The following is a 27,043-nucleotide window of genomic DNA, read 5'->3' as shown; positions in this document are numbered from 1 at the left end:
GCCTCCAACATACCTGGATCCCAATCTGCGCCACATTATTAAACAACAGGGCTCTGAGGCCCTTCCTGAAGCTCCTCAGCTTCGACATCTCGCGTCTCTGTTGACGTATGCGGAAATTGCATTCATACCACCTACTTGCGCTCAACTTCGACAATTTACTATCTATGCTCTGTGCCGCCTGTTCCCTTTCGAGCACCCGGAGGTTTTATTTGGCAAACTGTACTGCTTGGATACACCAGGCGCACGTGTGACAATCCGCCCATACGCTACTTCTGCGGCTTGCCGTGTCATTAGGTGAGGATTTACCACGGTCGCATTAACATCTCTCATCCGCCTTCCGAATTTTCCTTTTAGTGGCTCCAGAGTCTGTGCTCTCCTCCTACTGAGCTGTCCTTAAGCAATCATCTGTCTCCTAACCGTAACGTTAACCTTCCCCATGTCTGCGCTCCATTTCTCCAATGTGATGCCGTTGATCGGCAACTCAAGAGGAAAACTAGGTACCGCAGTTTGCTAAGGCGAGAAATGCGTTGATGTCGAAATTTGAATGGGCTTTTTTATTGGCAGCTAACTTATTTGAAATGAAGGAGCACTGAACAAGGGTAGATGGGGTACGCCTCAGTTCGCACGTCGAACCAACGTTTCGACAAGTTGACTAGTCTTCGTCGTATTTCTAGAGGGTGTTTCTGTAATGGCGCTTGTCGACACCGGAGCTGCGGTCTCTCTGATGGACGCACTGTTTTACCACTCTTTGAAAAAATGATAACCTCCTTTCTGGCCTGTAGTTACGGACTGCACGTGCGCATCTCATCCAGCCTTCAGCAGCGCGTACAGCTCGAGTACTCATTCAAGAGATTTTATACGCGATCTAGATCATCCTAATGTTCCTGCAGGAGCCCTGAGGGTAATTGTGAACATTGCCGTGTGTAATGCATGTTTTCTTACGCATCATTTGCAATACTTTGTAGATATTTGTCTTGAGTGATATCATTGTTTACAGTGATGCAATGTACACGTCGCCTGATGCACCCTACGTTTGGTCTCTGGTGATACAAATATATCGATTTTGTTTTCACATTGAGCGATATAAATGTCCATATCGCAAAGCACCTAGTGGCTTTTCTCCAATGCTGCTGCTTGGCAAAGGCAGTGTTGCAGCTGCGTTGATGGCCAGTCAAGAGCAATGAGAATTTAATTTTATTTGTCAATCCTGAAAATAATTATAAGAACAAAAGGACACCGCACAGAATACGCATAGTGTGTTAACAAGGCGCGGCAGAACGTAGCGCTTGCTATCACAGAAACTGCGCTTTTAGAACCAGGCGGCAAGGCCTACCAGCATTCAAACGGATCGCTTTAAACAGAGAGCGGAAGTTTTATAGCGCCGGCTGTTGTGTGCTACAGTCAATTGGGCCGCTGGGCCCGATGGGACTGCCCGCTCTTTATGCAGTAATGGCGGTGGCGCAGTTACAGGAGCTCTGTTACGTCACGTGGTATGACATTGCGGCACACCCCTGTCGAAAACCAGTCGCTCCTCCGGTTTGAAGGTCAAATTATCTCCGTCTGTGACCATGGCGAAACATGGCGTAGTGAAGCTTTTCACTTCAGTAATAAGGAAGCAAGCACTTTAAGTTTCCGCCGATAAAAGAAGAGATCCGCGTGTAACTAAGTCACGACGAGAGACGTAAATTCCATTTGGCCAAGGAAGGCAGGTAAACCAGTTGAGTTTGGTCAAATTGGGTGGTTAATAAATCGCTGGCTGTTGCTCTTCGATAACGCGGACTCAATACAATTTTTAAAAGAAAGCAAGAAAGAAACCCGTAAAAATATGAATCATTTAATTTCTCGTTTTTTAGTGACATCCTAAACAATAATTTTAGTGCTTCAGTTACGCTCTACGGTTCACATCGCTGTCACTTGGTTGGGCACCGATATCGAGGCCCGTATTTCCCGACCCGGGCCTTTTTTGGGCAGCCCAAAAACTGGCGCACACCACACATTCTCAACTGATTCTCAAGCGCTCGTATCTGAGGCGAATTCCTTGCGGCGGTAATGCTGTCACGAGACCACATGATGTTCGCTAGTATGCGTCGTGGCTAAACAAATGTCATGTCTGAAAAAGATACAGAACCTAGCGTATCGCTCCCAAACTTCACGGTGCTTTCCCTTACCCTCTTTCTGCAAAGATAGCCGGCCGCATTGGCGCTGCAAGTTCCCCTCTCTTGATAGCGACATCTCACCCCTTTGCTGCCTTTCCTTCAAAAGGAAACTAAGTTTTACGCATGTCATAGAGGCATCCAACGCAAACGCTTCTGTTTAGGCGTGAGGCTCTTGAGTGCCAGTCTGACACAGTTTCGATGGCAGCGCCATTCAACAGACCGGTGGCTTGACTGGGTTGCTGTGCTTGCTCCTCATATCCTTCCCTCATTTGCTGTGACGCAGTGGCCGCAGTATACCCTGGATTATCACCCCTGGTATACAAAGCGGTCGGCTTCAGGGATGGCTGAAGTTCGGAATTCTGTGAAGTACTTTGTGACCGGCTTCGGAGAGCATATTAACGGCAAGACTGTGCAATTTGAGGCCCAACTGGACGACGTTCTATTCTGCAGCTGGTGCGGTGTTGTGTCGCCGGCTACCAAGGTACTCTCCTGCTTCCATATTGTTTGCGAAGAGTGTCTAGAGGATCTGTCAAAGGATACGAATCCCGTGTGCCTAATCGATAAGGAGAAGTTGAACCTAAATTACAGCGGCTTTCCTCGAGATGTGAGAGGTGCACTGTCAGGCCTGAAAGTATATTGCGTCTATGCGGATAAAGGCTGTGATTTTATTGGAAAACTCGGGAGTTTGGATGAGCACTTGAAGAACAGCTGCACCTTCTACCTGACGACGTGTTCGAAATGCCAAGAGGCCGTTGCGTACAAGACCATCGCCACCCATTTTCCAACATGCAAAGGTCCGGCGACGGTTCTACTGGGAGACGCGGATGCCCAGGCTTTGCAGGAGGACTTGGAAAACGCCCGCAGGGAGCTTGAACAAGCATTAGACGGAGCGGGTACTGGCGACGGAGACTGCAGCACTCTGGAAGAAGCCCTGAAACTGCTGAAGGATCAGCTCGAGCGTCTACTCACACATCTCGATGCCGGGCCCAAGGCTATGTGAAGACGTCGTCGGTCGACTGTAGTGTGAAACGGTAAAGCTTCTTTTTGTAACTTCGCTGTTGGTGCTCTTTGTGCAACTGTTTCCAAGTTAACGCCAGCCTGGCCACTCAGCACCTTTTCGTTTCAACCACTTGCGTAGCAACCTCAGTGTGCCACAGCTCGCTTCTGGTTTCATTGTCGTGTTTTGTTTTTGTGAAGAACAAATAGCATGTATGTATAGCTGTTCTTGTCATTTGTGCTTACTTCTGTACTGCCTTATTCCCATGCAACGTCCTTTTGTTATGTTCAATAAAAAGAAAGGCTGAACTCTAAGCATAGTTCTTTACATTAATGACACATTGTGGAGACATCATGTTTGCTGAATGCGGGATCTTTAGGACAGAAAACATGGCGCCCGCATGAGATATTCCAGGCTTAACGAGAACAGCCGTCACGACCTAGATTCTAACACGGCCGGTACGAGACATTATCCCCCAACAGCGAACGTCACGACGGCCGGATGAGCGATAAAGGGTCAGCAAATGAATTCGCGCTCACGGGCTTCGTTCAAGTGGCGAAGGAACATCACGTCATTCGACTTAGACCTGCGCTTGCAGCTTCATTTGCTGGCGATTGATCACCCATCTGTATTCGTTAAGTAGGCTACTGCGGTTCGCTGGTCTTGTCAAGATTGCGATGGCGACGGAACTGTGAGCACTTCGCATGACGTAGAAAACAGAGCGGTCGGGGCAGTTCGTTACCGCGATAAGCAAATCTCTAGAGATATCAGCCAAAGCGCTGCAATTCTTCGAATATTTGCTACCAAGAATATTCACGTCAACATAATTATATGATAGATTTTTTGTTTCTCAAGTAGACACTTGAGCAAGTTGGTAATTCATGACGAACATAGAACAAAAAGACATGGAAAATTCCTGTTGCTCCCGCACTGACTTGAGGGCAATAAGTGGAATCTAGCGCCCGGAACCTGTCACACGCTTGTGATGGCTTGCTGAGCGGCCTGCGGAAGATGTCAAAATAGTAAGGGTGTTAAAAGGTGGGAGTGTATAGATGAGGAGAGGTTAAATTGAAAAGCATTTAATATGAACTCAGTAGCTATATATACTTATAAATGTACGAAGAAGCACACTGGGTCCATATGGGTGGTCGTAAGTAACTTGATCCAAGGTTCAAATAAATGGAAAGCTTAGGACGGAAATGGAACCTAATGCATGAAGTTGGCCCTGCACTGATACTATATCTGTGTTTTAATTAAAATTTTCAGTTATTTCTTAAACTTTTACAAAATACTGAATCATATAGCAAAGTTGCAGTGCACATTGCGGAACTTATTATTTTCTGTATTATATGTAGGGCTTTCTTTGCATGTTCCAAAGAAAGCGCACAAAATATAAAACAAAAGCACAAGGCATGGCTCTAGCGCACTGATTTTGTGATGCTGAGTAATCAAGGGGAATCGACAGGAAGCACGTGACCATTCGTATTGGTGTCTGAGATTCCGGCTCTCTGGCGCATTTCCTTCATTATTTTCTTTCCATTCGAAAGAAAAGACCAGGGACTAAAAGTTGTAACTGTAGCTTGACAGTTGTCCATGCCCCTTACAAACTGGCAGTATAGTGCCGCGCATGACAACATAAGCAATACAACAGATGCAGTATATTCGAAGTTTGCAACTTAATGACATAATTAAAATATACATATACAGATCATAGTGCATCACACACAATCATTGAATATACAATAGGTGCGGAAGATACAATAGGTGAGGACATTTCGCTCACTATCTGCAATTCTCCGGGACGAACAAAATGTAAAAAAAGACAAAAACGCAATAGGCAATTTACTGTAGGAAAAACACTGGATATGTAATGTATGAGAACACAACATGTTTTTATTGTGTTATATTTGCGATGATTTACAGACACTTATGTCAGTTTTACTCTGCAGAAAAAGCTAAAAGACTGTTTTGATTCATATGCTAGATCGAAATTTATAGAATTTATTATATTACTAATGTGCAAAGAGTATAGCTTAAGGACTGCGTTTTATAAGATGTACGAGATCTAGGAACAAGCCTTTTTTTTTTTGTAAATGCTGCTGCTGGCCGCACGATGTCGAAACAATCAAGCGTAGTACTCTGCGCCTTATACCAAATTAGGACATATAATACACTGCAAGCGGTACACCTTTAAAGCTATTTTTCCTTGCAGTGAATGCGCCTTCCCTATTTAGTCGTCCTCACCGAGAATCTAACAAGGTCGGTGCACGACCTTTTCTCTCAGCAGCGGACGTCCACGACGGCGGATGGGCGATAAAGCATAAGCAACTGAATATGGATATGATCGATAGTAGAGTACCGTTTCCGAAATCCTGCTTGATCTTTTGCTTGATTGCAGTCTAAGGTTGTCCTGATTCTATTAGCGATTACCTTAGTAAATATCTTATACATAACAGACAGTAAGCTGATTGGTTTGTAATTTTTAAGGCCTTAGAGTCCCCTTTCTTGTGAATGAGGATAATGTTTGCATTCTTCCATGGTTCCGGTACCGTCGATGACACCAGGCACTGCGTATACAGGGTGGCCAGTTTTTCTAGCACGATATCCCCCCGTCCTTCAGCAAATCTGTAGTTATCTGATCCTCTCCAGCTGATTTCCCCCTTTTCATAGTTTCTAATTGCTTTCTTGACCTCGTCCGTCGTCACTGGTGGAACGTCTGACTGTTTTTCCCAACCGCCAATCTCATTGCGGTCCTGACTACTTTGGCTACTGTAGAGATCTGTATAGAGCTCCTCAGCTACTTTGACTATATTTTCCATATTAGTGATGACGTTGCCCGCCTTGTCCCTTATCGCATACATCTGGTTTTTGCCTATGCCCAATTTCTTCTTTACCGCTTTAAGGCTTCCCCCGTTCTTTACAGCATGCTCAATTTTCTACATGTTATACTTCCTTATATCGGCCACCTTGCACTTATTGATTAGCTTTGATATCTCGGCCAATTCGATCTGGTCTGTTGGATTGGAAGCCTTCATACTCTGGCGTTTCTTAATCAAATCTTTCGTCTCCTTAGACAGCTTACCGGTATCCTCTCTAACTATCCTACTACCTACTTCTACCGCGCACTCAGTAATGATATCTCTGAAATTATTGTTCCTTGCCTCTAGGGTAATGTCGCCATCCGCAGTTAGAGCTGAATACCTATTCTGTAGCGAGATCCTGAACTCTTCTGCCCTCCCCCTCACAGCTAATTCGTTGATGGGTTTTTTTCTTACTAATCAGTTGCGTTCCTTCTTCAGATTTAGGCTAATTCGGGACCTCACCATCCTGTGGTCACTGCATCGCACTTTCCCGATTACCTCTACATCTTGCATAATGGCGGGGGTTGAACCCATTATGAAGTCGATTTCATTTTTAGTCATTTTAGTCATATTCATACTATCAATCTGGTGATAGAAAAATACTCGGAATATAACCAGCCCTTATACATAACATTCATTGATTACGAAAAAGCCTTTGACTCAGTTGAAACCTCGGCGGTGATACAGGCATTGCGAAATCACGGGGTAGACGAGCCGTACGGGAAAGTGCTGGAAGATATAAATAGTGGCTGCACAGCAACCATAGTTCTGCATAAAGAAAGTAACAAAATTCCCATAAAGAAAGGTGTTAGGCAAGGCGACACAATCTCCCCAGTACTATTCACAGCTTGTTTAGAGGAAGTATTCAGAGACTTGGAATGGGAGCAGTTAGGGATAAGGGTAGATGGGGAATACCTCAGTAATCTGCGATTTGCTGATGACATTGCCTTGCTAAGCAAGTCGGGGGATGAACTGCAAATAATGATTGATGACCTAGACAGAAAAAGTAGAAAGGTAGGCTTGAAAATCAATATGCAGAAGACTAAGGTAATGTTCAACAACCTCGGGAAGGAACAGCAGTTTACATTAGGTAGCGAAATACTGGAAGTAGTAGGCGAATATGTCTACTTAAAAAGGACAGGTAGTAACCGCAGACCGGGACCATGAAAAGGAAATAACAAGAAGAATAGGATTGGGATGGAGCGCATTTGGTAAGCACTCGCAGATTATGACTAGTAGCTTACCGGTATCGCTCAAGAGGAAAGTATGCAACAGTTGCGTCTTGCCTGTACTCACCTATGGGGCTGAAACGTGGAGGCTAACCAAGAGAGTTCTACTTAAGTTGAGGACAACCCAGAGGACTATGGAACGAAAAATGGAAGGGGTAACATTAAGAGATAGAAAGCGTACAGAGTGGGTCAGAGAAATAACTCAAATTACCGACATTCTAGTAGAAATTAAGAAGAAGAAATTGACATGGGCAGGACATGTAGTGCGAAGAGAGGATAACCGATGGTCGCTGAGGGTAACAAACAGGATTCCAAGGTAAGGAAAGCGTAGCAGGGGGCGGCAGAAAGTTAGGTGGGCGGATGAGATTAAGAAGTTCGCAAGGGTCAAGTGGATGCAGCTAGCACAGAACCGGGTTAAGTGGAGAAATATGGGAGAGGCCTTTGCCCTGCAGTGGGTATAATCAGGCTGATGATCATGATGATGATGAAATGAATATGCGCGCCAGGCATGGGTAAAGTAGCGAGGGAACACCACGGGACTCGACTCAGACCTGTGCTCGCCGCTTCATTTGCTGACACTTCATCGTCCATACGAAGTCGGGACGTAGGCTGCAGGAGTGCGCTGACCTTCTCAAGATCTCAGTGGTAACGATTTAGCACCCTCCATGCCTGTACAGGGACGAGTCAGCGACGGCGCGAGCAAAGCCAATCACTCGTCGCTAAGCCCTCTTCTTAGAATCCTAATGAATTTGTTACAATTTATGACCGTCACATGTAAAGAGAAATAAGCTTATAGCTCCATTTTCACGTAATGGAATAATATAAACGCAGACTCTACCGTGGCGCAAAAGACCTCACGCACTTAAAGAGTAAAATTTGTTCTCTTGCTATGACGAGCAGAAACACCTCCCTTCCTAGTACCATGCTTTCAACTTTTACGCTGACACATGAATTGCGGAGTGTGTTATTTTATAGTTTTGCGTTCTTGGAATTCACACTTGTAAATCACTTCAGTTCAGTTTAGTCGTTCAGTCGTGTCCGACTCTTCGTGACCCTATGGACCATGTCACGCCACGCTTTCCGGTCTCTCACTATCTTCTTAACATCATATAGCTTCATCTGCAATGCCTCGAGAATGCCATCTAACCATCGCGTTCGCTGCCTACCCCTTCTCCGGCGACCCTCAACCTTTCCCAACATCAAATCTTTCTCCAGCGACTCCTCTCTTCTCATCAGATGACCAAAGTAGCTGAGCTTTAACTTTAGAATTTGACCCTCCAATGATGAGTCAGGGTTTATGCTCGACAATATCGACTGATTTGATCTTCTGGCAGTCCAAGGAACTCTCAAGAGTCTTCGCCAGCACCACAATTCAAACGCGTCAATTCTTCGGCGGTCAGCCTTTTTCACAGTCCAACTCTCGCATCCATACATCACAGCTGGAAAGACCATAGCTCGAGTTATACGGATCTTGGTTGGCAGACTAATGTCTCTGCTCTTTACTAGGCGGTCAAGGCTAACCATTGCTCTCTTTCCCAGAAGCAGGCGTCTCCTAATTTCATGGCTCCAGTCTCCTTCCGAGGTAATCTTGGAGCCCAAGAACAGAAAATCTGTCACAGCTTCCACTTCTTGTCCATTGATGCTCCAGGACTTGATAGGGCAAGACGCCATGATCTTTGTCTTTTTAATGTTCAGTTTAAGCCCAAACTTCTCACTCTCTTCTTGTACGCGGATCAGAAGTAAGTATTTCACAACAAATAGTAACGGCAGTGTCCAGCCTACCAGATTTTTAATTATATCGCATGAGCGTCTGTTCCTCGCTCCTGCGGTGTCCAAACGAAGCAGGGCGGAAATCAGCAGAATTGACATGCATGTGCATCGCTCGAGCTCGAGGTAAGATTGTGCTGTCCTTGCTTGGCTGCTCTTCCTGGTGCCTAGTAATTCCTCGTGAAGCAAGTGATATCACCCAGTTCTGCTAGCGCTGCTTTTTTACTCTCATCTGCGCCGTATTTACGGTTCTGAATCACTAGAAGCGCCTAAAGCTGCAAGCACGTCCATACGTCCAGGCGGCGTTCGTGGGTAGCATTTCCAAAGTTTTGATTAACGCTTATGGACCCATTAGTACTCTTCTATTGCATATGATCCACCCCACATTGCTGGATTGCCCTAATACTTCGAACACCCTTATAACTTCGAGGAGTTTGTGAATTAGCTCTCGCAATATACAATCTATTCTGCTAACGGTCCGGGTTAGCTCCTTCTGTTCTTGCACTAGCCCCATTTGGAGTGGTCCCAATTTTAAAACATGCACCGGATCAATTTTTGAATGGCATGGCTTGGGTGAGTGCTAATGAGTAATCACACTCTAATAACTAAATGAAATTTTTGCGCCAATACAGAGATTCTTCCACAGTTATTTCTTCCTACGTAACGACTACAAGTGATTTCATGGACATGATGGATTGCTCATCGCAACTGTGAGCATATTTTGATCTCCTTCGCACCTTATGCAGCGGACAGAACATTCAATCACTGCGCCCTGGAGCAGCGGTGTGTGTCAGCCGACAATAGGCAGGAGTTGATTCTCTTTTTTGATAAACAAATTAGAAGCAACAGTTAGTTCTGGTATTTGAACTAGTAGAACGCAAGGGGCTTCGTTTTGAGGACCCGAGCGAGTATGCACCATAATGTTTGATTAGACGTATACATCCAGAACGAGTTGTCCTACAACGCATCATTCGATAGGCTGAATGTCATTGTGAAATAATATGTCAGGCAGGTTGGGCACCTTTGCGATAAGACCCTGGCGTTCATGGCCAGAGGCATTTCAGGATTATTTTTTCTGCGTAGGAATGCCATTTTAAGGCTTCTCTTGAGAGACCTGTGTCATGAGACAATATTGGTCAAGCTTTTTCCTCCCTCCTTGATTAGAAAGAAAACAAAAATGCTTGGCAGTGTGAAGCAATGCTTTATATGATGAACTGCTTTCCTTGTTCCTGCGAGTTAGGATTCGTTGGTTTGTGACACACAGAAACGTCGAAATTTTGTAACGTGACTGGTCATGCAAAAGGGCAGGATACAGGCCCACAGCTAAGTACAGTTAGGGACAAAAGTTCGCGGGACAGGAGTTTGTGGAAAAATATTTGTTTCTGTGTGACAGGGCAAACGTGGTAAATAAAATATGCTGAATTATGAGGGGTCATACATGCTGCAATCAGAGAAAAAATATCAGAGGAAAAACAAGCAAGGCAATGAAGAAATAAATGCTTTTCCACAAATCCGCGTCCCACAAACTTTTGTCCCTGACTGTACGTGAATCTATTCAGACGTCCGTGGTTTAATTGTGGTGGAGTGAAGGATTGTTTTGTGGAATGCATAAATCACAGTTGCGTAATATATCTGTTGATGGGAATATTACTGCCTCGTATGATGCGTACCAGCTGACTGATCATTCTTCTATCTTTATTCTCCAATTCCACCCCCCCCCCCCCCCCCCCCAAGCAAAGTTTCATGTGAACGAATACTCACGCCGGCTAAAATCTCTGCATTTCATTACAAAGCCCTCTCTCTCTTTCTCTCTCTAAAAAAACATTACATCAAATGCAGTGCACATTCATGTATTAGTGCATTTGTACAGCGCACGTGCTGTCAATAATTATATTGGAAACTCTCGGTAGTACGTCCTGAGAAGTGTAGTCAGTGGGCACATATCTCTGCACAAGGTTATAAAATTTAACTTCGTTATAAATTCTTCATGAACTTTTATGTAACATTCTACATATTGGCTGCGACAGTCTATGGCCACTTTACTTGCAGCTAGATGCTAAGCTTTAGTGATGTAATATTGCAATTTATTGTGTAAATAATTATACACACGAAGAAAGATGTATATGACAGCAAACAATTTTTGCGTGCCTTTTTCATCTTCAAGCTTGCTGCAACATTTTACATCGTGTAATTATTGGAGCTCTATATTCCGTCCTTTTGTGTGCCATTTCACATTTTACCAAGTTTCTACTTGGTCTCATCCGAGAGCTGACATCAAGCCGCTCCAGCCACTCTTACACTCCATTCTGCCTTCGTGCTTTTGGTAGTGTGCCACTACTACCACGCACTGGTCATTCGTCAGACCAGTGCATCCAGTTTAGCTCCCTACAGCCTGAAGAATGAAGGTGGGTGTAAGTAGTGGAGTGACCCAGCATGCCGTTAATGGGGCCCACAGAAATACAAAACCAATAATGACGGAGGTGCAACGATAGTTCGGCAAGTCGACTAAGAATTCACCTTGTTCAGCACCGAGTTAGCTTAACTTGGTAAACAAATTTATTGTCGAGTTATATTGCCTCAAAAGTTAAGAGGTCAATTTTGGCAGACTTGGCCGATCCCCGTTCCGTTTTCGTCGTTGTTGGCCTTGTTTTCTCAGTGTAAATGAAAAAAGATTCGAAATTCATATGTCGCTGTGACGTCATATTTTTTGTTATTTGCATTACTACTTATAACCGTTGTAAAGGCGGCTTCGCGGTGCCAAGACACCCTTGCCTCACTCAGTGGTCACCATCGGGCGCTGTGCAAGTTTCGCCATGGTAGAAGGATCATAGTAGCGAAAGTCTCATAGGCTCCTGCGTGACCATTAGGCGAGGCTTTAGTTTCAAGGCACCTCTTTTCGAGAATGGCGGTCGGAAATGACGTCGCATCACGTGAAGTGACGTCACAAAAATACGTGACTTCGCAGTGACGCACAGTGGGCGGGGAATTTATTTTGTTTTAATTTTGGACTAATACAATGCCAACGACGACTGAAGCAGAACGGTGCTCGGATAAGGTGTGAAAATTGGCGGGAACACATGTGCGAAAAATGAGTGCGATTCGCTGCGTCGCCGCAACGGCCGATCGCAGCTCTGCGGCTGCGTCCAGCAGGAGATGTCAACGACGGGCCGCGCATACGTGTTATTTTTGCCTATGCCCAATTTGGCAATTTCCTCTTCACTGCTTTAAGGCTGCCCCCGTTCTTTACAGCATGCTCAACTTTCCCCATGCCATACTTCTTTATGTCGGTCACTTTACGCTCATTGATTAGCTTTGATCTCTCTACCAGTTCTGACCTGTCTGTTAGGTTGGAAGCTTTCATACTTTGTGTTTCTTAATCAAATCTTTCGTCGTAGATAGTTTACCTGTCTCATCTCTAACTATCCTACCGCCTATTTTTACCACGCACTCGGTAATATCTCTGAAATTATTTTTCATTGCTTCTAGGCTAAGGTCGTCCTCCTCGGTTAAAGCAGGATATGTGTTTTGTAGCGAGATCCTGAATTCGTCCGCCCTCCCCCTTACGGCTAATTCTTTGGTGGACTTCTTTCTTACTAATCTATTTCGTTCCCTCTTCAGATCTAGACTAATTCGAGACCTTACCATCATGTGGTCACTGCATAGCGCCTTTCCAATTATCTCTACATCCTGCGTAACGCCGAAGTTAGAACACAGTGCAAAGACAATTTCATTTTGTCTCCTCATTAGGGTTTGTCCATGTCCACTTCCGGTTCTTTCATTTGCTGAAGAAGGTTTTCATGATTCTTAAGATAATGCACTCTGCTAACTCAGCTAGTAACTGTCCCCTGTTACTCCTAGAGCCAATGCCATAATCACCCACTGCCTGGTCTCCAACATACTTTTTCCCTACCTTGGCATTGAAGTCAGTCTACTGAGTCTTAACTTTCTCCATTCCTAGTTCTGGTCTCTCCGGTAAACCTCGATAACACAATACATGTCCGCCCTTCAGTATAGTATTTGCCTCATTTGGCCTCCTACCTCACTAAGCGCTATCACGTCTCAATTCGTACCCTCTAATTGTTTTAACTATATAGTGCTAAACTAGCCTCCCTAGCTATGGGAGCAGCGTTAAACGTTACCGGGGTCCGTTTCCAATGGCAGCCTGTTCAGAGCCAGAGATTCTTAACAGCCTTTGCAGCGCTGCAGGTCTGACCGCCGCCGTGATCAGATGATTCGAAGCCGCTTAGGACTGAGGGCTGAGCATTTGTTATATTCATAGGAGGTTGTGGCCCGTTACTTCACCAGAAGGGCCAAATCCTGTTCTGGCGAGGAAGTGCGCTTCTGGAGGTGTTCGTTGGATAAGTCGCACTCTAAACCATTTAGCAATTCCTACGCCACGCGGAGTTTTTTTTTTTTTTTTTAATACGGTGAAGACGTGCGTGCCAGCGGGGTTCGAACCACGATCCTCTTGCACGCAAGGCCGATGTCCTACCTGTACACTACCGCTGGTAGTAAATAATAAAATAATATATTTCTGTCGAAATCTTGGCCAGTCTCTTTCCCTGGACACAAATCACTGCATTTTTTATCATGCAGCATAAAAGCATGCTCTGGAAATTAAAAATAGTAGAGTATTAACATAGTTGCACCTTGTAGGATCAGCGAAAGCTTATGCACACAGGTGGGAGTTCTTGTAGGCGACAAGTAGTAATACAGATCGGAGGAGTGCATCGAAGTCTGCACGCGGTGCCGCCAGCTGCCGCTCTAGCTACGACGTCCCATATTCGCATTACATGCGACATTTCTGTGTTTGCTTTCGCTGCACTCGGAAAACTGTACATGTGATTTCAGTTCCAGCACTCACATTATCCCGTCATTTATTCCGGTTACACCTATCATACCATGCGAAAGCGCTATTTGGATTACCCGCGTTAGGACAAATGGCCTGGGGTGTCCACCTGGGATGTGATCTAGTGGGCCAATTAGGAGTCATGCAGGAAGACTATTAACAAGATTATTGATCAGCTATGGTACACTTTTAAAAGCAATCTTACGACCAGCAAATACACAGGATAATTATGCGAGATAAATTCGCGTACCAAAGTGAAGAAGAAAGAAGAATGAGTGCAATGGAATATGTCTGCGCCGCTTCATGGCAGAGAAGTAACAGAGTATAGCGCAGCAACCTCGACCGGAACCTTTACTGGGGACGGCACCGAGTCGACTACTACGCTCGGCGCATCATACATCTCCACGTCGACGGTCAGAGCGGAGCGACCGCAGTCCTCTCTCACTGACGCACGGCCGGCTGATAGTGTGTCCGTTCAGGCACCTGGCCCCCATGCATCCAGCGAGCTCAACGACTTGCCCCACGTCAGAACTCCGGTAGAGTGGCTTTTATTCGGTATCGCATTCTTGTTGGCTACCGGGCTGTTCCTTGCTTTGGCCGTCATTATCTTCTTCCTGGCGACCCCAGTGGTACCGAAGCGCAGCACAACTACAGCTAAAACTACAACGGATAGCACAAGCACAACTACCCTGGATATAAATACAGTGACTATGACCAGCGAGACTACAACCCCGACAGCAATTACCCCCACTACAACACCTTCGACTACTACACCGACTGCAACTACAACTAGCACGACGACTGAGAGTGTCGCAACGACTACGACCACCGACACTACAACCCCGACAACAACTGCCCCCACCCCAATACCTTCAACTATCACACCAACTCCAACTACAACCAGTAGGACGACTACGACCACTGACACCATAACCCCGAGAACTGGCCCCACCACACCTACCATACCTACCACCACTACACCGACTGCAACTACAACTACTACGACGACTCAAAGTATCACTACAACCCGTACCGCAAGCACTACCACTATCACCAAAGCGACCAGGAGAACTACTGCAGCTGCCTCGCCTACCCCGACTGCCAAACTAACCAAAACGCCTCCTCGTCCGGGCATCAGGGCTCCAGAATGCGCTCTAAGTGGGCACGTCAACATGTTCTGCTCTAATGGCGCTATCAGTAAGTGGTACTTCGATAGGAAGACCAATAGCTGTGTAGAGACGGCCTACCAGTACTCTATATGCAGCAACGTGTATTCGTATACGACGTACAAGATATGCAAGGACACCTGTGGGCTCGGTCCGAAGTTACAGGTAAGGCAACCATTATGATGTTAAGTTCAGGCTGACTTACTGAGTTGGAGTTCTTGTGAGATTAGTCTACACTGGGCTGCGTTTACTCTGACTTCGTGCGCTATCTTCGCGTTCGTTTGTCGCGGCCTAAAACGCACCATTCGACGTCCGTGTCCAAACTTATGGAAGAGCTCAACACCAGGACAATAGGCAGAACAAATACCGCAATGTGCGCGCTCTCTCCTTTATCCGTCGTCCTGGTTTGCGCTCTCCCTGAAGTTATGCACAAATCGATGCGCAAATTTCCACCCTCGTCGGGTGTCATTGTTCGGTGTGTTGAAACAGACGTTACCGATAAATAAATATGTGCTGATTTAGTATAACGTTTTTAGCACATGCATAGTTAGGGAGACGTATCAGAGTGAAGTTTTTGCTTATTGCGTTACTAAAAACTGACTGGACGAAAATGGGTTTGGAATGTGGGAGAGCACCTGAATCCCTCATCCTCTTGTTTGTGCAAGAAGCCTTAAGCGTATTCTTTCCCAGTTGCGAAGAAAGGCAACGAAACAAAAAATAATAAATCACGTGGCTAGCGTTTTTCAACCGTGGTTGGAGCAAAAGAATTGGCCTGCGGGCGTGACTGGACAGCTTGATCGCGACGGTAGTCCGATAGACTAGCGATTGTTTCTTTTGCGTTTTGGCACTTGGCGCATGATGTATGCGAGTTACAGTGAGCGCGCCGTGCTTTGAAGTGATACAGCCGACCAAGCTTTAAATTACGGATATGAGAAGGGATATGAGATTAGACAATCCAAGACAATACATTATTTTCAAGAAAGAACTGGATGGTCTCGGGCTAAAAGCTGCACAAGAGCTTAACGGGGCCCAAGCGACCATTTACATGGCAGCAGCGTAAAGACAGCAATGCAAATCTCACTAATATCAATATCAAAGACAAGAATGGGGCAGATTAGAACAGCAGCTATTTCAAATAATGTAACTAACAATGAAGTAAAGAAACCTTTTGTAGAACATTGAAAACCCTATGGGATGCAAGGTAAGCAAAATACACAGATCATAGGCGCACAAAAAAAAGAATGTAATTGTTTTTGATGGTTCCCTCTGCATATCTGTATTTGTTAAGTGTTGTCGGTAGGTTACGCATTTAGCGTCTAGTACTTATAAAACGTGCGGAAACGAGGAAGAGCCCAAGCATCCGAATTTCTTGTTTCTATGCTAATATTTCACTGCTCTAAAGATTCCAAAGATTTTAACATGTTTATAACTTCAGTGGACAAACATTACACTGATTGTAAAAAACAAAATTCGTTTAGCTTGTCTACAATTATTATACTAAAAGATTCAAATGCGTCTATTGTTTTTTTTTTTTCATGAACTCAATGTCGGCAATGTAACGGATAATGTTTTCTGTATGAGAGAGAGTTTATTTAAATTAGTTTTGCTTAGTTGTGCACCAAATTAGACTGCAGTACCTGAGGTGTTAATTAAATAGAGTATTTTATATGGTAAGTTTTACAAATGGTAGAAGTATTCTACGACAGCGAAATAGAGCTGTACTAGAGCAAAGCTTTTTACAAAAGTAAAAAACATCAGCATACCAGGTAATATATGAGGAAAAGTGTACGCGCAGGATTTCATGGTGATCAACAATCTCGGTCCTGGCACTCAAATTATAAAATGTGACTTTGTTCAAACAGTTTGTCGTTAGCGTGAAATATAACTGCTTTCGTTTTGCTGGAATTAACTGTCATCAGCTGGAATTAACTGTGGAATTGCTGTCATCAGCATACGATACAATCTTTACTGTATTATCTATATCTACCAAATCAATACCATGTGTATTAGACAATAAAATACCTCAAATGCTTCCCTGTAGCACACCTTGTTTTATTCGTAAAAGGGATGAGCTGTACTTTTTAACGAAAACTCTCTGAAACCTGATGCTGAAGTAGGCACTCAGAAGGCTAGACAAATATCACGGATTCCGTTACCTTGGATTTTGGCATGAAGAATGTTATGATCCAGGGAGTCAAAGGCCTTGCTGAAATCTATAAAAATGGTAAGCGAGGACAAGTTACTTTCAATGTTTCGTAAGATATCTTCTTTTAACGTTAGTAAGGCTGTTTCTGTCGACCTGCCCTTTCTGAAACCGAATTATGTTTTAGTTATTATGTTTTCCATGTCCAAAAGCTTTGCTGTCATCATACGAGAGAAAATGATTTTCCCAAGACTCTTAGAAAACACAGGGATAACTGAAATTTGGCGGTAGCTTGCTGTTAGGTTTTATTTTCTCCCCTTAAAATCTACAGAAACCCTAGCACATTTCATTTTTTCAGACTGGAAATTAAAAAAGAAATATTGTCGGGTCTCACAGCTTGGCTCACGCGCCCGAAGAAACCATAGCCAACATAAAGGCCTATCCCCTAAAAAGGACGCATTCATTTAAGGCCTCAGCTGATTGCGTTTGAAGAAAAAAAATGTTCAGGGCAACTCAATTACGTCTTGGTTTCTAGTCTATTTCGCGGGCTTCCTTGGGAACTGAGAAAGGCATATGCACGTATGAGTTTCCACATCGCAAATTAGGAAATGGATGCGTCAAAGGAAGGTCAATCCTTAGAAGTATAAGCAATTCAGCGCCATTGAAACTTTTCCAGCCAAACAAAATTGTCCGTGTTGCGTAAGATGGCATCAGCAAAACGCAACCAGTTCCTCTTGCCTGCCTTTGGTATTTTGTTTTTAACAAAGCGCCGAAATTATCTGCGACAACTAATATAGTCCTGTGGTTTCAGCCAAATACATTTTAAAATCCCTAATAATGAAACCTTTTAGATCCCAAACAATTATTTCTAGTAGCAAACAATCTGTCGCGGTGGTAATATTCTACTGCAAAACGAATTTAAGTGCCATTTCGATTACTTGATACCCAGGAGTCCCTCATAATTACCTATGTTACGTGGTTAATCCCTATAAGGAGCTCGAAGCCGTCAGAAATATGATGCCACAAAATTTTCAAGGAAAACAATCCTTCTATCTACCTCCCTACCTACCTTACCTTACCTCACCTCACCTTACACATGCAAGGAAGGCCGCGCGCACACACATGTGTGTATGTGCTCATGTGTCTTAATGTCTTAACTGAGCATCTCGCATAATCCAAAATCCGTGGAGTTCCGCTGAAATGCTCCATTGGCTAGTATCGTTGTTGTCAGCTAATACTTTTTCAGCTATGCTGAATTATTTGGAACCTACTCGACCGTAGAGGGGTTGAATCCAATTCCCAGAGCATAGCGAATTATGGCTGATTTTAGTCAATAAAAACGATATGAGATTTTCAGGAGCAAGTTACAATGAAGACGTTCATGGGCCATTTTAAGAAGCACAAACGTCTAAACTTCGCGCAAAAAGATTTTATCTTAATTAGAAATACAACATTCTGTGTTTCAGTTTAGCAACAGTTTAGTTGCTTTTAGTTCACTCGCATTTTTTGTGTGTGAAATTATTTCTGACAAAATCTCATTTAAGAGTCTAGGATATTACCTTTAGGTGACCGCTGAGCACTCTGCTTGACCCTTTGCTCAGCAACCAGAATGCCAGTTTGGGCCAAGGTTCGAGGGTTGCAACTATCGGCACCTACAGGTAACCCCGTACTACCTGAACCCGTCCTCGGACCAATGCGAACAGTGGGATTTTCCACGAGGCGCTTGCCCTGGCCATAATACGTGGTACGATCAGGTTCGTGAAAAACGCAGAGTTAGTCATCTGACTATTTTAGGTCTATTGTGACTGAAAAACTATATCGAAGAAAGGATGAAACGGCGTTTATACGTAGCATACAACCACTTGATATGATATATATTTAGTTTTTCTGTCAGTAGTGTAAAAAGTGATCTTAAAAAGTAAACATGACCTACTTGGCTCAAGTGAGACCGCACCCCATATTCTTTTCTGAAAGACGGGAGCTTTAAACTTCGCTTTCGAGCAGAGATACGTTTCCGCTAAACCAATGTCATGTAGTCTTTTCAAAATGGTCATTGATGAAATGAGAGGCAGAGAAGCATTCGTCGGTACCAATGACTGGGGCGGGCAATGACCTATTAAGCAGTCAATTGAAGGGGAAATGATTGGTTCGTTATCATAGAATTTCAAGGAGCCAACAGTCCACGAGTCCAAAGCAAACGTTGGGGATATTTTTTTACGTTTTGTTGTTGGTATTGCTAAGAATCACCCTTCAGCTCAGTTCTCATTCAATCGTGTCCGACTCTTCATGACCCTATATAGACCATATCACGCCACGCTTTCCGGTCTCTTACTATCTTCCCAACATCACATAACTTCATCTGCAGCGCCTAGAGGATGTCATCTAACCATCGCGTTCGCTACCTACCCCTTCTCCGATAACCCTCAACCTTTCCCAACATCAAAGCTTTCTCCAGCGACTCCTCTCTTCTCATCAGATGACCAAAGTAGCTGAGCTTTAACTTTATAATTTGACTCTCCAATGAGCAGTCAGGGTTTATGGTCGACAATATCGACTGATTTGATCTTCTGGCAGTCCAAGAAACTCTCAAGAGTCTCCGCCAGCACCACAATTCAAACGCGTCAATTCTTCGGCGGTCAGCCTTTTTCACAGTCCAACTCTCGCATCCATACATCACAACTGGAAAGACCATAGCACGAGTTATACGGATCTTGGTTGGCAGACTAATGTCTCTGCTCTTTACTAGGCGGTCAAGGCTAGCCATGGCTCTCTTTCCCAGAAGCAGGTGCCTCCTAATTTCCGAAGTGAAATCATTCGGTCGTTTTGGGGGTTGCACCCTAGCACTGATTTGCCCATTCTTCTGTTTACTATGAGAGCGACCCCATTCCTTCTCCTGGATTCGTGCCCACAATAAAAGACATAATGGTCGCCGGAATTGAATTCTCCCATTCCGGTCCACTTGAACTCACTGATATCCAAGATATCAATGTTCAACCTGTCCATTTCTCGCTTAACGACATCCAGTTTACCTTGCGTCATAGGTCTTACATTCCATGTTGCTATGTGATATATCTCCTTGCAACATCGGACTTTCCGGTCGCTTCCCGACACATCCACAGCTGAGCGTCCTTTTGGCCCAGCCGCTTCATTCGTCCTGGAGCTACTAGGAATCGCCCTTTGTTCATCCCCAGTAACATGTGGGACGCCTTCCAACCTGAAGGGCTCATCTTCCAGCACCCTATCATTAATGCTATTGTGACTGGCCATAGGGTTTTCTTGGCAGGCAATACTGCAGTGGGTTGCCATTACCTTCTATAGTGGATCACATTTCGTCAGAACTCTCTGTCGTGACCTGTCTGTCTTGGGTGGCCCTATACAGCAGAGCTCACGACTTCATCGAGTTTCGCAAGCCCCTCCGCCACGACAATGCAGTGATCCATAAAGGGACAATTAGCCTTAATCCCAGACAAATGTAACTTTATTATAGAGACTGTGAAGCTATGTTGGGTCGGTATAGTGAAGAGAGTCGATTTCCTGCCAATCATTGTTTCGCTGCTTTAGTTTTTTTCTCGCCAGTTGAAGTTTTTATGTACTTCCTCACATGTCCCTTTAACATTTGTTGCGAAGCAGCGTACCTTTTGACGCTGAGTTTTAGCCTGTGTCGAGGAAGAAACGCATGGTACGAGACATCGGTTCAACTGTCAGCAAAGAGGCCAAACCAAAAAAAAATAGAATAAAATAGTAGTAGAATCGCCCTGTTGGCGTTCACAAAACGCTTGAGGAAGCATAGGTAACCGCAATAGGGTATGAATGCGATATCGCACAGGGGACACTCTCCTAGAAGAAGTTGCGTGAAACCTCTCTACAGCACCTCACTCTAACCAGAACTTTAATTGTCACTTGTCGGGTACTTACAAAGCGAAGAAATTACCCCACTCAACCATCATTATTATGTCATTTCCTGCTTCAGTGATGCCATCGTTTCCTGACATCTCTTTTGAACATTGTCTGTAGGGGCACAACAGACTCCTCCGGAACAATTGGCATCAGCCGTCAATACCGACGGTACCAAATCGCGGCCGAATTGAGCCACTGCCTCACACCGGTGTCTCGCGCGGTTCAGTTATGGCCATGGCTCCCTTTCTGGTCCCTCCAGCGCTGTCTCTGCGCTGCCTTTTGGTCTCCCAGACCTGTCCAGCCAAATGGCATTTTAGTGTCGCACCGGTGGCACTCTTCACAATCGGGAGGCCTAACCCTTTCGTTGCAGTATCGAGCGACTTGTTTCGCGAACGAATGTGCGGATTAGCACTGCGTTCTAGAGCACATAAAGGTGATCAAAATTCCCAGAGCTCTCCACTATAGCGTCTCTCATCGTCTAAGTTGGACTGGACATTAAACTCAATACACCCAAGCCAAACCTTTTTATGGTGGACACCGCTCAAAAATGCACTTGCGAATAAAATCAGAAAAGGCTCTTCGGTCAATGGTAGCGGCTGGCTTTTATAACATTTCAGTCATCCCTTAGTGTGAAATCTGAGCGTCGGTGAGAGGGCAGTCACCGAGATGTAATTGGGATTAAACCGCGATTTCGGCTTATGGTCTTATATCCATTGCTGGTATTGGCCACTGCGTTCTCGAGTGTATACATCAGTTTCCATCCTCTCAGTGAACCGAGATGTGTGCATACAGCTCATTTTCTATGCATCCGGTTTTAAATAGCAATCTGACCCAATTACCGGCTTGATCAAGAATTTTTGGGCCCGTTCGAGACCATTACTTCATCGCGTTGTGCCCCTCTTTCATGATTTAAATCAGGAATAATTGAACTCGTGCACTAAATCAAATTATCTTTAAGGAACGATTAGTTTCTTTAGTTGATCAACCGATTTTAATCTTATAGTTGGGGTAGCTTGAACTGGAAATTGAGATTATTGCATTAAATTCTCTTGAACGTGGAAGCGCAGTGACAAGGAAGTAGCTCCGGGCAGGCGGGCTCTAATTTGTATTTTTCTATGTCAAATTAGCTTCGGATGCGCAAGAACTTTGCTGATACGGTACATTATTCAGATGAGGTTGATTTAAGAAACACATAAGTGTGGTTTAACTCTTCTAAACAATGTAGGACAGAGCGAAGCTTCGTTACACTCAGCTACACATTGCTGAGCTTAACCTAGCGTAGCAAATTGTAACGGAACTGTCACTCTGTTTTGCTTGATTCGGACTAATAAAGGCCACTGAACAACGATTGAGTGGGAGCATCAATTCGCAAACCGAGCCAACGTTGCTCCCCTTGTCGTTGCTCGCTTTGTGAATTGGGGCTTCCCCTAAAATCTTGTTCAGTGTTTCTAAAAACTGTTTAGGCATTTTGTAGGTATAATAAGAGGAAGACGATGGTTACACGGTATGAAAGAGTGCTGAATAGGCTTAGTATGGGGGGGGGGGGGGGGGGGGGCGGGGGGGGGGAGCATCAGTTCTCAAGTCGAGCGAACGTCTCGAAAAGGGGAGTTGTCTTCTTCTGGGCAGCGCGATCATCACTGGCAGGTGTTTAAATACGCTTTTGCTTCCGAAGAAGAAAATCTAGGGAGGGGAAGGGAGGAGTGTGAATGGGTGGGTGTGAAGAAAGTAGGTGAAGAAGTGAAACATATAGCTGTGGTTTAGCTTGTGGTTAAGCCTGGAGTTACGCGAGAGTGATCTGCATGGCTACGCTTAGGTTCTGCTTGAAATTAAAGACGTGGCTTTTGCACATATTAATTTAGTCTATGGTTTCAGTTAATTTGCGCCATAGGGGGCACTCTTTACCACTAAAGTGCTATGAGGCGAAACCCTCTATCGAGCGCTGGTCCGAAACTCTCCACTACGGCACCTCTTTCTCTCCGTTTTCACTCCCACCTTCGCGATGACGCGATAGCGTAAGCTACTAGCCAACATATGAAGCCCCGCTTTAACCGAGCCGTATTATGAACGTGCCTGCGTGGCCTAGGGATAACGTGAATGCATGCGTTTTGGCAGGCTGATTGTGATATATCACCCTTCCATATGAAAGGAGAGACCCGAGTAGGCAGCTCCAGCCAAACGTAATGTCAGGAAGCCCTACGTCCAGTTAGTGCTCAGCCATGTCAGCTACCAGCTACCGGCTCCCACGACTTCTTTTTCTTTCTTCGCTCTTCGGACAGGCACCGGACAGACACAGCGAAATGACGAGATTGCGGCCAATGTAGCTCTCGTTACAAAAACTTTTTCTTCAGTATGTATTTCTCAGCCTGGAACCGGTGAACATGGGGCCTGAAAAAGAAAATAAAAAAAATTGTAGTGGTTTAGTTCTGCCCAGTCGAAAATAACTACAGAAAATTTTCTGCCGTCACGACAGAATTTCTGTGCGGTTTTTGACGGGAAACTTGTTGTGACAACAGAATGTTCTGTAGTAACATCAGAAATTTTTGTAGCTACAACAGAAAAGTGCTACAGAACTACAGACAACATAAATGTACTACAGAAAAACTACAGAACTACAGAAAAGTACCACAGAACTACAGAAAAACCTGACGTTTACGACAGAAATACTGAGTATTTTGTCGTATTTTTGACATGGTTCTGTAATTTTTTTCGACTGAGTGGTTAACCCTAGTGAATTGCGAAAGCAACGGCGGAAGCTTCTGTTGCCTGCTACATTATTCCTCTACGATTTCCTATTAGTGTAAGGTGCTACATTATTGGGGACAATTAGCTCATATCATTTAAGGGTATGACGCGAGAGCGTAAGCTACCAGCCCACATATAAAGTCACACTTCAAACAAGCCGTATGGACGTTGCCTGCATGTCGTAGGGGTAACGAGAATGCGAACGATTCTAGCAGGCTGATTCTGATATCAACCCTCCTATATGAAAGGAGGGACCAGAGTTGGCAGCTCCTGCCCGTGGCATAGGGGTAACGTGAATGCAAATGTCATGGCAGGCTGATTTATTTATGACGAGACCGTATAGCTACGCCTCTTCACGGCGTAGCAGCGGCCACCCCAGGTCTCCCTTTGGCTGTCATAGTATTCCTTTCGTAGTAGAATCAAAAGCGGCAGTAGTAGGAAAATTTACAATTCGGCGTGGATGAGGAGTCAGCACCTCCCAGTCGGTAAAACTACAGAAAATGCTCTGGTGTTACGACAGAATTTATGCGCGATTTTTGACAGGAAACCTGTTGTGACAACAGAACATTCTGTAGCAACATCAGAAATTTCTGTAGTTACAACAAAAAAGTGCTACAGAACTACAGACGACAGAAATATACTACGGAAAAACTACAGAACTACAGAAAAATTTAATGGTTACAACAGAACTACAGGATATTTTGTCATATTTTTGACACAGTTCTGTAGTTGTTTTTTTTTTCGACTGGGCTAAACCAGGTTCGATGCAGACGCACCTTTCTTTAAAAGCAACATGCATGAAAAAGGGTCCTGATAAAGTATACATCTAAAGGGGAACAGTTCTCAAGTTTTTTGCAAGGAATGAAGAAGGACAAGGAAACCGAATAATAACAGGTCAGTGAGCGGCTGCCACGTCCAAAAATAAATAAAGAAGGTTCAAGGGCCAATTAAAGTGGGAAGTGATAAAAAGGAAACGTGTTTGGAGAAACACGTACAGTTTATGCGAGAGAGAGTACACGTGCTGTGAATAACTGTACAATTAATGCTATATGTGATTGCTTTCCCGACTAGTTATGGCTTAGAGGGAATATATTTAATAGATTCTAACGTTCCTTTAGAGATATTTATTCCTGCACGGTTCATCTGTTCTAAATTTATGGATTAGATATGCCACTCAATTCTGTCCATTGCATATTTAAAGTCTGACTGGAGACTATATAATTTAATTTCTTCGAACGTATGGTCTTTCTGACTGAAATGCTGGGAAACGGCTTTCGGGAGGTTTCTGGCTGTGTCTTCCCGATGGCCATTACATTAAGCCATACATTCACTGATTGCCCTGTCTCTCCGAAGTACCGTTTATAATAGAGGGAGCATTCTAGAAGGTAGACAACGTTTGAAGATGTGCAATTAAAGCCTGATTTTCTGTGAAAAGGGAAACCGCTTGCAGTACGTTTAGCCATGGTGTCTCTTTGTCTATAATTGCACGTCTTACATCTGGGTCGAGAGCAAGGATGGGGTTGTGCTGGATGCTTATTGTCGAGAATCTACTAGAATGTCCTGAGGTTTGTGTTACGTTTGTATGTTACCCTTGGTGCCTCCTGGAATATTTTCTACCGGCGTTCCTCACAAGTTAGCATGGAGTGGTATTTCCGCAAAATATTGTTTGTTTGGAAGGGCATGGGAGTATTCAGTTACAAAAGATGGCTCGCATTCAGTGTTCGCCTTTGGTCGTTTCGTTAGTACATAGTTGGAATAAAGTGCTTGCTTTTCCGCTGCCACATTAAGGGAGTTACCGGGATAGTTCCTTTAAATTAGTTTTGCTTTCAACGAATATAGTTCGTTTAAGTAGTTGCTATCATCGCCACACATTCTTCTATACTGTGTCACCTGTCCTACAAATATTCCTTGCTTACGGTGTATCGGATGATAACTGGTAAAATCTAGGTTTTGCTGCTTATCCGTTGGCTTTCTGCACAAAGGAGTCTTAAGTTTTCCACATTCCATCGCATATTGTGGTGTCGAGAAAGTCGATTTCGGATTGCGACGACTGACAAGTGAATTTAATACTGCTGTGATGATTACTAATGTTCGAGGCGGAAGATCGGAGTAATTCAGATCCATGCTGTGATATCGTGAAAATATCGTCAATATAGCGGAGGAATATCAGTTGATTTTCCGTAAATGAATTTAGTATATTGGATTCTTGAAATCCCATGAATCTATTCGTGCAAGACGGCGCGAGTGGAGTGTCCATGCTGGTTTCAAATATCTGCAGATAGTAGGATGGTTTATAATAGTTAGCCATAGTAATTTCTAGCCAAGCAGCTCAGTAAGCCACATCTGCTGGATGATCTGAAGCAGGATGCCTCGGCCTCTGAAGACGGCGCTGCAACGCCAGCGCCATCTATTGCCAAACGCCCTTCCCACGATAGGCCCTCCTCTCATTTTAAGTGAACCGTCAGTCACAGGGTTCGTCACATGGCTGCAGCTGGCGAGACAGGGTTCGACGGACGGCGCAGCAGTGGCGGCTGTGGCACAACACGTGCTGTAATGTCACGACACACCCCCGGGGCTCCTTCGTCTGAAGGTCAAATTATCTTGCCCGATGACCTTGGCGAAACATGGGCTAGTGGAGGTTCCCGCTTCAATGTCTGAGGGGCCTTTATATGCAATGGGTGTAATCAGACCGACGATGACAATGACATTATTCGACATACATTGTACAGCACTCGATCTGTTACAAAGACAGTGACTTCTTCGTGCTGCCTACAGTGTTCTTTTTTTTTTAACAATGCACCAGAAAACACACCCTACCGGCTTCTCGATTAAACGCGGTCTTTTTCTACTCTTTTTGCGCAGGCGCAGTGCACGAGAAATTGCGTCGGTGCCAAGAACCCCGACCCTCTCTGCAACCGACCGACCGGCGTCAGGGCTTGTAGGCCAAGTGAAATGAAATTTCCGTTCTTCTACAGTAAGGCGCTGAAGTCCACTGGCGATTGCCACGAAAAGTCTAAGCAGTTGTTTGGTGGTCATCTGTGCCCAAATACCAAGAATGTTTTCGACACCCAGGCAGAGTGCGAGATCAAGTGTCCCCAATAGAGCAAGGAGTGCAATACTTGTGCCTCGTGCAGACACGTTCTTGTGATCGCATCACATCTCTTATTTGCAAGGAGCCCATGATCACGTTAGAGCAAAGAGACCTCATTGGGACATGGTTATCCCGACGATAAGGA

General features: G+C 44.6%; 1 protein-coding gene across 1 annotated transcript; it reads left to right on the top strand.

The window, feature by feature from the left end:
• Window positions 1-2,256: 2,256 nt before the first annotated feature.
• LOC146179184 (TNF receptor-associated factor 5-like) lies at window positions 2,257-3,459 on the top strand. The gene has a single exon (XM_084578862.1). The coding sequence runs from the start codon at window positions 2,497-2,499 to the stop codon at window positions 3,154-3,156; it is 660 nt and encodes a 219-aa protein (XP_084434988.1). The 5' UTR covers window positions 2,257-2,496; the 3' UTR covers window positions 3,157-3,459.
• The last annotated feature ends 23,584 nt before the right edge of the window (window positions 3,460-27,043 follow it).

This window comes from Amblyomma maculatum, chromosome 9, assembly GCF_055883805.1.
Source record: "Amblyomma maculatum isolate TAMU_Amacu chromosome 9, ASM5588380v1, whole genome shotgun sequence".
NCBI classification, from domain to species: Eukaryota; Metazoa; Arthropoda; class Arachnida; order Ixodida; family Ixodidae; genus Amblyomma; species Amblyomma maculatum.
The sequence above is the reverse complement of the archived record's forward strand: the minus strand, read 5'-3'. Positions and strand labels throughout refer to the sequence as shown.

Bases quoted from the DNA above. Each gene is read 5' to 3' on its own strand.
- LOC146179184 (XM_084578862.1), top strand. From the start codon at position 2,497: ATGGCTGAAGTTCGGAATTCTGTGAAGTACTTTGTGACCGGCTTCGGA.